The following is a 15,103-nucleotide window of genomic DNA, read 5'->3' on the forward strand; positions in this document are numbered from 1 at the left end:
ATTTAAACACTCCTAATGCCCAGGAACTTTATTAACTGGAGCTGTAAGTTAACTCTTTTTTCAGAGAGAGTGAGATGGTGGTGGGGGACAGCCCCCAGAAAGTCAGAGGTGAGAGCACAAAGCAGTAAGGTAGGCAGACTCTGGTTTTGGGGGTAGATGCTCGAGAATATCCAGGGGGACTCCTGAGGCTCGATCCCGCCTTTGCGTATGCCGAGCCTCCTTCCTCATGACCTTTGCCACGGGCGGAGTTCCTCATGCTGGCTCCCGGCAGAAAAGGGTGCCATACACCTACAAGAGCAACAACAAAGCAGGAGAGGATGAAGTTTCTCTTTGAGACAGGGTCTTGCCTGTGGCACAGGAAGTAAAAGCAGGAGTTAGAAGGACTTGATGGGGGACTTCCCTCATACTCCAGGGGCTAAGACTATCCACCCCCCCCAGAGCAGGGGGCCCAGGTTTGATCCCTGGTCAGGGGACTGGATCCCACCTGGCGCAGCTAGGGGCTCACATGCTGTGGCAAGAGATCCCACGTGCGAGAGAGGCCTGGTGCAGCCACAGAAGCAAATAAACATTTTTTTAAAAGAAGGACTTGAAATGGCAGGACTGGTGGTTCCAAGATGGCATGTTGGACTATTCATCGAAAGACAGCCACACGCCTTCATGGTGATTGCAGCCACAATTTATTACTCCCTCCACCACGCTCTACCCTCCGTCACGTCCTCAGACCCCTCCACCCTGGCTCCTGCTCAGGGCCGATCACAGAGGCTCACAGTTCCACTGGTTCCAGTCAGAGGGCATTGGCACGTGGTTGAGGCTCTGACTCATCTTCTGCATGATCTGGTTCTTGGGGTCCACATGAGAGTACACAGGGAAGCCCCGCTTGAGCAGACACTGGGCCTGCTGGTAGATGGCGTGGGTGACGAGCCCCTGGGCCCGGTACTCAGGCAGGGTGCCTGCCATCCGCATCTCTCCCGTCTGGTCCATCAGGGACCAAGACACAGGGGTCCCCTCGGGCCCCAGCAGGCAGAAGTTGGGGAAGCTCTGGATACAGCGCTCGATGAACCTCAGGCTCCTCTCGTTGCCACCGAAAAGCCAGAATCTGTTCACCACAGCTGCGTGGCTAGGATCCACAGATGAGAGCTTAAACATCTCTGGGTCGCTGTGGGTGTTCCAAGAGAAAAGCACAGTCTGTGAGTTTAGAGGTTTGCATCTGTCCCCACCTCTATTGTCCTGAGAGAGAGAGAGGAGGTGGAGGAGAGAGGGCACACAGACTCCTGGACTGTGGCTGAGCTTGTGAGGATGGAGGACGAGAAAGAGGCTGCTGCTGCTGGACTGAGTGAGCTAGAAGGGCAAGACAGGTCGGAGAGGGCAGCGCAGGCCTGACATGCTCCAGAGGAGAGGACCTGGTGGCCTATTTTAAGCAGGGAGAAACACAGCTTGAATTACATTTTTTCAAAAAGCTTATTCTGGCTGCCTTGAAGAAGATGGATTGTGGGGAGCCAGGGTAAAAGCAGGCAGACAAGGCTGGAGGCTACTTGCATATGAGAGGTGTGAGTGGTGCAGAGTAGCTTTTATCAAACTCACATGGCCTTTGGTTTGCCATCGCCAACTGGTAAGTTCTTTACATCCAGCAAGGACGGAGTCAGTTCCTTTATTGTCTCAGATGCCATGTAGAGAATGTTTTTTGATCGCTTGACTTTGAAGGATTTCGTGGCTGCAAGATTTTGTATTACTTCATTCAGGCTGGACTGTGTACCTAGATGGGATTATAAGGAGACATGCCATGATTTAAGTCCATTCTAAGGAAAAGCTCTCCAGTGGAGTAGGAGTATCTGAGGATTTATAGACAGAGAACTTTGGGGATAGACTTGGGGCTGCTTCCCTGGTGGCTCAGCCAGTAAAGAATCCACCTGCAATGCCAGAGACCCGGATTCGATCCAGAGTTGGGAAGATCCCCTGGAGAAAGAAATGGCAAAACAGTTCAGTATTCTTGCCTAGAGAATTCCACTGACAGAGGAGCCTGAAAATCTACAGTCCATAGGGTCACAGAGAGTTGGACAGGTCTGAGCCACTCACACGTTGGTGGTGCTGCTGTATGACTGGGGTTATGTAGTCAAGATCTGTACAGTTTTCCTTGTTTTACAAAATTGAAAACATGTCTAGGAATTCATTCAGTCATGGTCATACCTAGACCTAAGTTTCCTGGGCTACATAACCGTGTGGTTCTGATGACCAAAGAAGGTGAGCTATCATCATTAGAGTTGCCACCATCTATGGAGAACTTACTGTGTTTCCAGTATGGTAGATGATTGCAGAGATGACTGCAGGGATGGTCCTCAGTTTGCCCACATGTCCTTGTATCCATTCCCTGGAATAGTCCCCCTCCTGCACTGCATCTGACCTTGGCCATATGACTGGATTTCACCAATTGGGAAAGAGTATATTGATGCAGGGAGGGGCTTAAAAATGCTTGCACGTTATGGCTCACCATGTCTTTGCATTTCTGTTTCCTTGAGATCAACACCGCGTGAATAGGCCTAGGCTAGCTTGCTGAGGAGGTGTGCGCCTATTGTATGACCACAAGTAGCCAGCCCTGACAGTCAGACCATCTTTCAGATATACGCTAGGCCATGCTAGAGAAACCAGACCATGGCCCACCCATCAGCTGACTGCAGTTGCATATGAAAACCCAGAGGAGACCAGCAGAACAACCGCCTTGCCAAGCCCAGCCCACCTGTCAGTTCACAGATTTATGAGCTTTCCTATGCAGTGAAATGAACTGAAACATCTGGGCATTGTACTCAGCAATTCCTGGTCAAGATTTCATTGAATCTTTTCAACACTGCTGTGTGTTGGGTCCTTCGTTGGAAGGACTGATGCTGAAGCTGGAACTCCAGTACTTTGGCCACCTGATGCGAAGAACTGACTTGTTTGAAAAGACCCTGATGCTGGGAAAGATTGAAGGTGGGAGGAGAAGGGGATGGCAGAGGATAAGATAGTTGGATGGCATCATTGGCTCAACGGACATGAGTTTGAGAAAGCTCCAGGAGTTGGTGATGGACAGGGAGGCCTAGCGTGCTGCAGTCTATGGGATCACAAAGAGTTGGACACAACTGAGCAACTGAACTGAACTGAACTGATTATTCTCAATTCTATATATGTAAATCATGATCTCAGATAATGTCTCTGGCTAGGATCACATAGCAAAGTCACAGGCAAATGCCAACCTAGGTGGTCTGACTGTGGATGCTCATAACCACGACAGCTGTTCTCTGTGACCTGAGAGGTGATCTAAGAACAGAAGTCTCTGGGGCAAGCTCTGCTCTGATACCCAACCATCCTAAGGCACCCTGCAAGTGAAGGGTGAAAGTCTGCAAGTGAAGGGTGAAAGTCTGCAAGTGAAGGGTGAAAGTCTGCAAGTGAAGTGAAAGTCACTCAGTCATGCCAGAATACTGAAGTGGGTAGCCGTTCCCTTCTCCAGGGGATCTTCCCAACCCAGGGATTGAATCCAGGTCTCCTGCATTGGAGGGGGATTCTTTCCTGGCTGAGCCACAGGAAAGTCCCTGGGGAAAGCTCTGCTCTGATACCCAACCATCCTAAGATATCCTGCTTATGTCTGCAAAGTGTGGCACAAATCTTGGCTATCCGGGGACTATGTACAGTCCTCTATAGAAACCCATACAAGCTTGGAGGGTGTTTCTTCCCCTTTACATGTACAGTTGTAGTTGAACAACAACAACAAAACTGTTGACAGCAGGTGGAGGGTCTGGAGCTTGGAGAAAGGACGTAGATGACAAGAAGAAATTGCTAGGATGGAGAGGTGAGTCCATTCCTGTTACTTACTTTGGATCTGCAGATGCTGTTTCCAATTGATGACTTCTGGTAAGTCAAGGAATTCCTGACAATTCTTAAGATCTTCAGAGTAGACATGGTAAGTATTAGTGTAGTGATCAAGGTCATCTTTCATGTCCTGTTGTCATAAAGAAATGGGGGACAAAATAAATTTCTTATTTTTCATAATTTTAATCCTTTTTTCCCTAAAATCTACTAAACTGTGGTATTTTTCAGTACTAAAATATTGCTGTCTGTATTTGTGCACTACAAATTTTTCTGAATCATTTAAGCTATGAGGTATAAGCTATAAACTATTCAGGTATTCAAATTATGATGAAAAACTGAAGAATATTATATACATTGTGTCAAAATGTCCTCTCAAACAAAGGCACAACTATCTAGAAACCACTTTTCTATATTTTCATTTTCTCAACAGGGATAAAAGCAATTGACAAGGAAAAGTTTCTGTTGCAAGAATAAATTTTTCTTATTTCAAATACTTCTTGAATATATCAACTAGAGGATGACAATATTAAATTTAGATATTGATAATTCTGGGTTGAAATTTCTATCTATACTTAATTAGGACAAAGAAGATGAAAACCTATTAGAAATGCTTACTCACAATATTAAACTAGTTAACAAACTGTAATTACAGAAAAACAATGAAATCACTTATGCAGAAAAATCCTGTCAAATTATTAAAAAGGGTGTGAGATTGTGTGCATGAAAAAGTCACAGAAAAACATAACAGCTAGTGCAGAATTATAGAATTTAAAAAATGTTTGGAATACATTTCATAAAAATACATTCACAACTCAGCAATGACATCATTAACAAATTTTGTTTATTAATATCCCATTGAAGACAAAAGATCAAATAATTTTATTTCAGTTCAGTGTTGTTTCTTTTTTTTGCTTTTATTTTTTTGAATTTTATTTTATTTTTAAACTTTACATAATTGTATCAGTTCAGTGTTTATCAATATGTTTATTCATTAAACATGTTTTTTTGTTTCCAGTTTTTAAATAACATTATTTTTAGGAAAAGTATATTTATATATTTATAAAGCTATAATTTTGCTGGATATTTTTAATGAAGTTAAAATGTTTTGTCTTTGAAATGTATTAACTATTTAGTTTTACTACTTTTTAATATTTTTAAAATGCATATAGAAATTCTAAAATAAGTTTGCTTTTATAATCACCTTAGCTAACTGTCTTATTTTATACCTTCCTATTTTTGTCCTTGCTACCTTCTCTGGTTAGAATGTCCTCCATTCTTTTTCAGCCTAACAAAGATGTATTTATCAACAAAATCCAGTTCTGATGAAACATCCATTCAGAGGTGTCTCTCACCTGATTCTGCAACTTCCGTCTTCAGCCTCCACAGCTCATCAGTTTTCACCAGTGATTTCTTTGTATGCTGTACATTTTCTGTTCTTGTACACTTTGTGCTAAATTATCATTTATTTATCTATCTATATTTCCCTCCAGACTCTGAGGTTCTTGAGAACAGGAGCCTGTTTGCTGTCACTGCGTTTCATCTCCGTGTCTCCAGGGTCCACCACACTGCCAGGCACATGCTAGGCACGCAGCAAAGATAAACGTAACACGTTCACTCCACACCTGCCCCTTACCTGCTCCTGAGGGCGGATAACCACGGTCTGAAAATCAGGCCACTTGTCCACCAGGGCCTTTAGATTGAATGGGTTTCCATGGTTCATGTGCATGACGGTCCCATAAACCTGCAGTGTGCAGAGGAAGTGAGGGGGTCAGCCTATCAGGAAGGGATGGCAAAGTACCTTCTTTGATCAGGACAAGGCTTATTTCTATGAAATTATGAAATGTTATAGTGGAAAAAAGACAAATAGGGCATCTATGTCAAAAATCTCCACATGAAACCTTTTTTTTTTTACCTGAAATGAGAAATTTTCTGCCCATCTAATATAAATCAAATTGCCAACATCTATTGGATCATAGAAAAAGCAAGAGAATTCCAGAAAAACATCTAATTCTGCTTCATTGATTACACTAAAGCCTTTGCCTATGTGGATCACAACAAACTGTGGAAAATTCTTCAAGAGATGGGAATACCAGACCACCTTACCTGCCTCCTGAGAAAGCTGTATGCAGGCCAGGAAGCAACAGTTAGAACTGGACATGGAACAATAGACTTGTTCCAAATTGAGAAAGGAGTACATCAAGGCTATATATTGTTGCCCTGCTTATTTAACTCATATGCAGAGTACATCATGCAAAATGCCAGGCTGGATGAAGCACAAGCTGGAATCAATATTTCCGGGAGAAATATCAATAACCTCAGATATGCAGATGACACTATCCTTATGGCAGAAAGTGAAAAGAAACTAAAGAGCTTCTTGATGAAAGTGAAAGAGGAGAGTGAAAATGCTGGTTTAAAACCCAGTGTTCAAAAAACTAAGATCATGGCATCCGGTCCGATCACGTTATAGCAAATAGATGGGGAAACAATGAAAGCAGTGGCAGATTTTCTTTTCTTGGGCTCTGAAATCACTGTGGATGGTGGCTGCAGCCATAAACTTAAAAGATTGTTCCTTGGAAGAAAAGCTATGACATACCTAGACAGCATATTAAAAAGTAAAAGCATCACTTTGCTGACTAGTGTCTGTCTAGTCAAAGCTACAGTTTCTCCAATAGTCATGTATGGTTGTGAGAGTTGTACCACAAAGAAGGTTGAGCACCAAAAAATTGATGCTTTCCAAGTGTGGTGCTGGAGAAGACTCGTGAAAGTCACTTGACCAGCAAGAAGATCTAACCAGTCAATCCTAAAGGAAATCAACCCCAAATATTCATTGGACGGACTGATGTTAAAGCTGGAGCTCCAATACTTTGGCCACCTGATGTGAAGAGCTACTCAATGGAAAACTCCCTGATGCTGGGATGGACTGGGGGCAGGAGGATGAGATGGTTGGATGCCATCACTGACTCAATGGAGGTGAGTTTGAGCAATCTCTGGGAGACAGTGAAGTACAGGGAAGCCTGGTGTGCTGCAGTCCACGGGGACCCAAAGAGTTGGACACGACTGAGCAACTGAAAAACAATAAATATAACTCATACATGCATATCGCAAAATGTTTGGACAAACAAAGTTAGTGATCTTAAGAACATCACTCTTTTTTTTTTTTTGTAGGATTTGTTATCTTTTCCCAGACTGTCTTCTAGTCATACCCATGTGCTATGCTTAGTCACTCAGTCGTGTTTGACTCTTTGCCACCTCATTGACTCTTGACACCTCATGTTTGACTCTTTGCCACCTGCCAGGCTCCTCTGTCCATGGGATTCTCCAGGCAAGAATACTGGAGTGGGTTTCCATGCCCTCCTCCAGGGGATCTTGCCAACCCAAGGATTGAATCCCAGTCTCCCACATTGCAGGTGGATTCTTTACCATCTGAGCCACCCGAGAACTTCATGGACATACACAATTTTACAAATGTAAAATGATCAGATACATGATCTTTCCCCCCACTGAATAAATCGTGGAAGTACTTCTATGTTCATAAATATAAAAATTTTTAAATTATGTTCTAATTGCTGCAGAGGATTCCATTATATAGAATCAGTACCACAGTTCATTCGTACCTTTGCCTGTTAAAGGTCATTTCAGCTGGTTCCAAATTTTCATTTTAACAGATAGCTCTTCAAAGAGCATGCCTGCACAGACATCTTTGCATGGGCACCTGCTATTTCCTTACATTATCCAGAAGGTAATTACTAGTTGAAAGTTTATGGACACATTTAAAACTCTTTCACATGTCTTCATAACCCCTTGGTGGCAATTTCCTCCCACCAATAAGCAAAGGCTACAGCAAAATGCTCAAGAGAATGGACTGTGGAATCCAGCAGCCTGAGTCCAGTCTTGGAATCCCAGCCCCACCGTGTTGCACAGGATGTTGAGAGAGAGGGAAGAGCAAGGAGAGAATGTATGAGGGCACCCTTGCGTCTTAAATACTCTAGTTGTTTGGGGGGTGGGGAATGCAGCAGAGAATGAATTCTACCATGGGCCTCGTGACTCTTGTGGACATGAAACCTCTGCAGATACCAGCATGGAAACTGCCAGAGACCAAAGGTGAAAATAAAAAAAAAAAACAAGTTATCCAGTTGAATGACTTCTACCGTGGTTAATGGTGACCAAAGACTGTTCAACATCTTTCCCTCCTACCACTCTCCACCTCACGTGAACTAGTGATGTTAGATCATGGAGAAAGAGGAGAAAAGTCTATGTTGCCTGATCTTACCTGAATGTACTGTTTTCAGCCACGAATGGAGGCTTGAAATAGAAATTCAGTGGAGTGTTTTTACACATCGGCACCTGGGGGGTGTAAAACTATTTTATGTGCTTGTGTTTAGTCACTCAGTTGTGTCTGACTCTCTGCAGCCCCATGGACTGCAGCCCACCATGCTCCTCTGTCCATGGGATTCTCCAGGCAAGAATACTGGAGTGAGTTGCCATTTCCTACTCTAGAGGATCTTCCCAATCTGGGGATCAAACCTGCGTCTCTTGTGTCTCCTGCATTAGCAGGAGGATTTTTTACCACTAGTACCACCTGGGAAGTCTGTAAAACCATTTTATATTAATATATGATTCATTACAAGATCTGAAAATACGTGTAACTGTTCTCTTTCTTATTCCTCTGGCTGAATTAATTAAAACCTTTTTTCTATTGAACTCTATAGTGAGTCAGGCAACTACTCTAAATTGACTCAACTGGAGTTCACACACAATAAAATGTACTGAATAGCCAACACTGAGAAGGGCAGATGGACATTATCTGAACTGAGACTCAAGTACTGAGTTCCAGGTTACAGTTCCATTAAAAGTACCTGGCAAACAAGTACCGTAGATTTGAACTAGGGTATAATGTGCATCTCCAATATACAACCAATACTGTTTCTTCAGGAAAGCTGGGGAGCCAAGAGGACCACCTTTTCTTAACACAGAGATGGTCCACATAAGGGCCTTGGACCCACCAACAGTTTTCTCGAAATGTTTGGAGTCCACTTAACTTGAGGAGAAAGTTTTAGGCTGAAGAATATTAAAAAATAGCTACTCACCATAAAAAAATATCTTAAGCAAATGTTCTTAAAATGTATGATTGATCTTATCTCTAAGAAAAAAATGGACTGTTTCTCTCAGAATTTGCCTGGATCTTAAGGACTTATCAAGTGAAAGGTAACAGAGATTTGTATTTAGTGGGATCCACTGAAGGGGGTGGTTTTTTAGTTTTAAATTAGTTGATCTGGAGTCATTTTCAGGCAGTAATTTAAAGACAGGGTGAGTTGTTTCATTCGTCCATTTTTCTCTTTTTCAATATTTATTTGGCTGCCCCAGGTCTGAGTTGCAGCACATGCGTCTCTAGTTGCTGCCTGTGCCCCTTTAGCTTGGCACGTGGGATCCAGTTCCATGGCCAGGGATCGGAACTGGGCCCCCGCCTTGGAGTGTGGTGTCTGAACCACTGGACCATTAGGGAGTACCCCCCTTAGTCTATTTCTAATAAATGAAGCCATATGATCTAGAAATAAAATACTGCCAGCACTTTCCACCTTTATACTGAAAGAAGGAGCAGAAAAATCTATTAGAGAGTGAGGGGGTGAAAAATGCATTTACCTAATCTCAACTGTATGCATCTTGTAGGAGTGTCTGACAAAACAGTAGAAATCTAGTTTCTAATCTGACCTAAGAAACAAAAAATATTTCAGGGGAAAATGATTTTACACACACACACACCCATTGTTGCTGTTGTGCAGTCACTCAGTCATATCTGACTCTGCAACCGCATGGACTGCAGCATGGCCGACCTCCCTGTCCTTCATGATGGCCCAGAATTTGCTCAAACTCCCCACAGACACATGGTTGCATTTAAATTCCACTGGAACGGACACCATCCCTTTCATTGCTAAAGAAAAACATAGGCGAGGACCTCGGCCAGTCAGTAGAGCTGCTATGGAACAGTTCTGGATGGGGGCGTTTATGAGTATTCCCTATTTAATCCTAACGTTTCTGATCAATTGTACTAGGTGAACAGAGATCCTCAGTGTCAGACTGACTATCAAAATAGTCTGATGTGCAGTATGTTCAGAGAAACTTGGAAATTTAAGTCAAATAGAAATTGATTCATTGGTAATTTCAAAGGCGGCTCATGATCTGGCAACTGTTCCTTTAGGGAAAAAAAATTAAAAATTAACAAGCAGTCTTAGCTAATTTTGTAGGAGAGCTCTGGGCAAATTCCCAGTGCTATTATGGAATGTTTCTTAAAAAGAAGCAAGGGAACACTTTTTTATTCAACTTGGAGAAAAAAAGCAATGTTAGGTCTCAGGCATTCCTATGTTCATACCATAGCACTGCAGCTCACTATCTGGGGTAGCGGGCAAATCACTTCACCAAGCCTCCATCTTCACAGCAGTGATGTGGGCATAACAGCGAACATCTTGCAGAGAGGTTATGCATGTTAAACCAGAGGAAACATGCTCTAAGGCCTAGCACAGAATAGGCACTTAGCAAACACTAGTCTCTCTTCTTCATTTGCAGGAACTTCCTAGTCCTCACTCCCCAAGGGGAAAATTCCCCAAGAATTTGCCATTCTCACCTTTAAGGACATAGGAAGGCTCTTCCTCAAGGATTTCTCCAGCATCTGCAGCATCTGGGCACCTTGCAGCAGGAACATCATGCAAGACACGTAAGCCTAGAGAGACAACCAGGCAACAGCCATGAGTGAGAGGAGCCGGAGGAGATTCAGGAGCAAGAGGAGCGGGTTCTGTGCTGATTGCCAGAGCCCTCTTCAGTGTCTCTCTTCTATTTCTCACGTGTATACAGCTTATAGTCTAATTATCTCTAGTTATAAACCTATTTATACATATTGATATAGAAAAACCACGCAAATACATAGTCCCATTTTCAATACCTAAAGATGAAATGTCTATTTTGATCCACGTGTCAAAGAACTGGCTCATTCATTCACATTGTATTTGTTTTTACAATTTTTTGTTGGCATATCGCTGATTTACAATGTTGTGATAGTTTCTACTAGACAATGATCCCTTTTGTTTTACTTCAGACAGAACAATCACTCCCTTTTCTCTGCTCTCGTAAGTGCTTTTGCATACCTGCGTTACGTAACTTGTTACTCTGGGCTAGAGTTTACTTTTCCAGACTGTATTCACCTCTGGGGCAGGAACCTCATCTTATTTATTATCCTATCTGTTACACTTCTTGCACTCAGTTGAGTTCAGTTGCTCAGTCGTGTCCGACTCTTTTGCGACCCCATGGACCGCAGCATGCCAGGCCTCCCTGTCCATCACCGACTCCCAGAGTTTACTCAAACTCATGTCCATTGAGTTGGTGATGCCATCCAACCATCTCATTCTCTGTCATGCGGCACATAACATGCCCTCAGTAAGTGGGTGATGAGGATGATTTGATGCAAGAAATGCTGTATTTACCTGTTTAGTAAGTCCACCTTCCAGAGACATAGAGATTGATTAATCCAATCAACATATATGTATTGAGTACATAATATATGCTGGACATGGGAAAGGTTTCCAGTTGCTTTGTACTAAGGTATGTCTTGAAGAAAAGTCCAGAGCCTTGTCGTGTATTGGAGGATTTTTTTTTTTTTTTAATCTATTTACTTTGGGTTTTACTGGGTCTTCCTTGCTGTTCAGGCTTTCCTCTAGTTGCAGCGAGGCGGGGCGGTTCTCAAGTTGCAGTGCACGAGTTTCTCACTGCAGTGCAGGAGCTTCTCACGGCAGTGCTTGGGCTTCCCACTGCAGTGGCTTCTCTTGTCATAGACCATGGTTTCTAGGGCGTGTGGGCTCAGTAGTCGTGGCCCCAGGCTCCAGAGCACAGGCTCAGTGGTGCACAGGCTTACTTGCTCCGTGGCATGGGGGATCTTCCAGGAACAGGGGTAACACCCATGTCGCCTGCATTGGCATGCAGAATCTTTACCACTGAGCCACCAAAGAAGCCCTGTTTCAAGATCTTAGGACTGTAAAAAGGATAGCATTCCTGAAGGCTAATCTTACCTTTCATCTCGAGGCAACTCATAAGGAGTTACCCGAGTATAAGATGACCCCTGTGGGGTGAAGTCAGAAGAGCCATCATTAAAAAGTCTAAGAATAATAAATGTTGGAGAGGCTATGGAGAAAAGCGAACCCTCCTCCACTTCTGGTAGGAATGTAAATGGATGTAGCCACTATGGAAAGCAGTATAGACGTTCCTCAAAAAACTAAAAACAGGGTTGCCCTTTGATCCAGCAATCCCACTCATGGGCACATATTCACACAAAATTGTAATTCAGGAACATATATGCACCTTTTGTTCACAGCAGCGCTGTTTACACCAGCCAAGACATGAAAACACCCTGAACGCCCATTGAGAGAATGGACAAGGAAGACACAATATATGTACACACACGCACACATATATATACACAGTGGAATAGTACTCAGTCATAAAACAGAATGAAATAATACCATTTGAAGCAACATGGACGGATCTAGAAATTATCATACCAAGTAAAGGAAGTCAGAAAGAGAAAGATAAATACCGTGTGATATCACCCGGAAGTGAAATCTAAAATGTGACACGAGGGAACATATGTGTGAGTCAGAAACCGACTCAGAAACAGATGTGGAGAACTGACTTGCGGTTGTTAAGGGGGATGGTGGTCTGGAAGGGAAGGATTGGGAGTTTGGGGTTAGCAGATGTGAGCTATTACATATAGGATGTTAGGGTCAAGAGCAAAGTTCTACCATACAGCACAGGGCACTATACTCAACATCCTGTGATAAACTATAGTGGAAAGGAAAGTCAAAAGGAATATATAAAAATATATATGTGTTCAACATGTATAACTGGAGAATTTTGTTGTATAGCAGAAATTAACACAACATTATAAGTCAACTATACTTCAACAAAGTTTTTAAACAGTCTGTGGGGTGTAATATCACCATATTTCCTGAAAAGCATAGGGTTTAGAACCACCCTTCACAGATGCAGATAGGAACCAAAAACCAAGCTTGGTGGGTAGACTGAAAACAACTGAGCCCGAGATTCATAAATCAAGTAAACTGACAGCAACCGAAACAGGAATCTGGACAGACTACAGGGCTTTGGACACACTCACCCTGAGCTGCAGAACTGGGTAACAGGCAGCTTCCTGGGGAGTGAAATCCGAACCTTTGACTTAGTTATTCCCAGAAGAAGAAATTAACCCAAAGAAAACAATCCAAAAGGAAGCAAAAACGCTCTCAGCAGAAACTGATTAAGCTACATGAACATAATAAGCAAGGACTGAACAAAAGCGCAGTGTGCAGCTGAGAGGAAGGAAATATGGACTATGATACAGCTCCATGATGGTCACCTCTTCTTCATACACAGGGACGGGCGAGAACAGTTAGAATGAGAAAATGTAGGACATAAAACAGCTCATACACCATAAATTCAAAAGAGAGCACAAAAAGCTAGATTATGGTGGTAGCAATTTAAGTGAATTCTTTAAAGCAAGTTTATTACAGCAGATCTGTTCTGTATTCTTGTCCTTACTCACGTGTTCATTTCCTCTCTGACATGAAGTACAACAACTTTCTTCTCATTCAAGGAGACGAAACGCTGCCTATCTTAAAATATAACCAAAAGGAATAAACAGGGTGATGTTTAGAGTGTCATCTTCACATATTCAGTTCAGTTCAGTTCATTTCAGTCGCTCAGTCATGTCCGACTCTTTGCGACCCCGTGAATTGCAGCACACCAGGCCTCCCTGTCCATCACCAACTCCCGGAGTTCACTCAAACTCACGTCCATTGAGTCAGTGATGCCATCCAGCCATCTCGTCCTCTGTCGTCCCTTTCTCCTCCTGCCCCCAATCCCTCCCAGGATCAGAGTCTTTTCCAATAAGTCAACTCTTTGCATGAGGTGGCCAAAGTAGTGGAGTTTCAGCTTCAGCATCATTCCACCCAAAGAACACCCAGGACTGATCTCCTTTAGGCTGGACTGGTTGGACCTCCTTGCAGTCCAAGGGACTCTGAAGACTCTTCTCCAACACCACAGTTCAAAAGCATCGTTTCTTCGATACTCAGCTTTCTTCACAGTCCAACTCTCACATCCACACATGACCACAGGAAAACCATAGCCAAGTGCTCCATTTACCCACACGCTTCCAGGAAAAGCCCAAATCTTTCCTCATTCCTTTATTAGTTCAGATCTGGAAAATGCAAGATTTTTTTCATGGTATGTAACAAGTTGCGTTTTCCAGAATAGGTGCTGGATACACTTTTTCTTAAGTTCAAGCTATTCCTTTTTCTTATATTTATCATCGTATTCTGAGCATAATACAATATGAGCAGTTTGATTTGTCTTATGTAAGTGGAGAAGGTGTCACAGAGCAATGATTATCCTTTTTTTTTGGAACGGGTATTTACCTGGAAAGCTGTCTTCACACCAAGCTTTGCAGGAACACCTGAAGAGGAGCCCTCTGTAGATGATGAAATTTCTCTTTGATGCAGTCAGTTTGGTGGTGTCTTGCTGAGTGCCTTTAGGGATGCTTTCTGCAGAAATTGCTAAGCGGAGGCTTGCGATGTGGACCTTGCACTGAGGCAAACAGTTAGGAGCCAGTGTTCATGAAATCCAGCCCTTGCCATCTGGGTCTCGTGTTGCGGGAATGGGTTCTGAAAGGTTGGGAGGCTGCCAGTGTGCATGTGAGCTCCTCTTTGTGAAACACCAGGCTGCTCTTTGCCCACAGGCCCTGCTGTTATCTGAAATCCAAGCTGCAGGAAACCAATAGGCTGGATCCCAGGTCACACTTGGTAGACAGTACCTCCCTCCTCCCCTTTCCGGTCTCTGTTGTTGCCCTTTTTAGTTGCTAACTCGTGTCCAACTCTTTTGCAACCCCATGGACTATAGCCCTCCAGGCTCTTCTGTCCAGGCAAGGAACTGGAGTGGGTTGCCATTCCCTTCGTCAGGGGATCTTCCCCACCCAAGGATCAAACCTCGTCTCCTGCCTTGGAAGGTGGATTCTTTACTGCTGAACCCCCAGGGAAGCACTTCGCATTCTCAAGCACCTGCAATGAGTAAGATATTAGGAAAGATAGGGCTCCAGTGTGATTTGCATAATTTGATCTCCCTTTTTACGTATATTCAGAGCCAATCATTTGCAAGAATCCTAAAGCTGCGGGATCCTCCTTTTCCTAGAATGAGCTGTGTTCTCTTCCCTGTCCATTCTGAGGCTACAGTTAAA

General features: G+C 43.3%; 1 protein-coding gene across 2 annotated transcripts; it reads right to left on the reverse strand.

Annotated features, from left to right (window-relative positions):
- Nucleotides 1-654: 654 nt before the first annotated feature.
- Nucleotides 655-14,599, reverse strand: LOC109569929 (glycine N-acyltransferase). 2 transcript variants are annotated; one of them, XM_070767494.1, is made up of 6 exons: nucleotides 14,289-14,599; nucleotides 10,457-10,552; nucleotides 5,471-5,578; nucleotides 3,841-3,967; nucleotides 1,582-1,753; nucleotides 655-1,156 (listed from the first exon to the last, which is right to left on the reverse strand). In XM_070767494.1, the coding sequence occupies exons 2-6, from the start codon at nucleotides 10,535-10,537 to the stop codon at nucleotides 754-756; spliced, it is 891 nt and encodes a 296-aa protein (XP_070623595.1). In that variant the 5' UTR covers nucleotides 10,538-10,552; nucleotides 14,289-14,599; the 3' UTR covers nucleotides 655-753. The 2 variants fall into 2 exon arrangements, with proteins under 2 accessions (XP_070623595.1, XP_070623596.1); XM_070767495.1 differs by lacking the exon at nucleotides 14,289-14,599 and adding an exon at nucleotides 13,418-14,227.
- Nucleotides 14,600-15,103: the final 504 nt, after the last annotated feature.

The sequence above is a fragment of the Bos indicus genome, chromosome 15 (genome assembly GCF_029378745.1).
Source record: "Bos indicus isolate NIAB-ARS_2022 breed Sahiwal x Tharparkar chromosome 15, NIAB-ARS_B.indTharparkar_mat_pri_1.0, whole genome shotgun sequence".
NCBI classification, from domain to species: Eukaryota; Metazoa; Chordata; class Mammalia; order Artiodactyla; family Bovidae; genus Bos; species Bos indicus.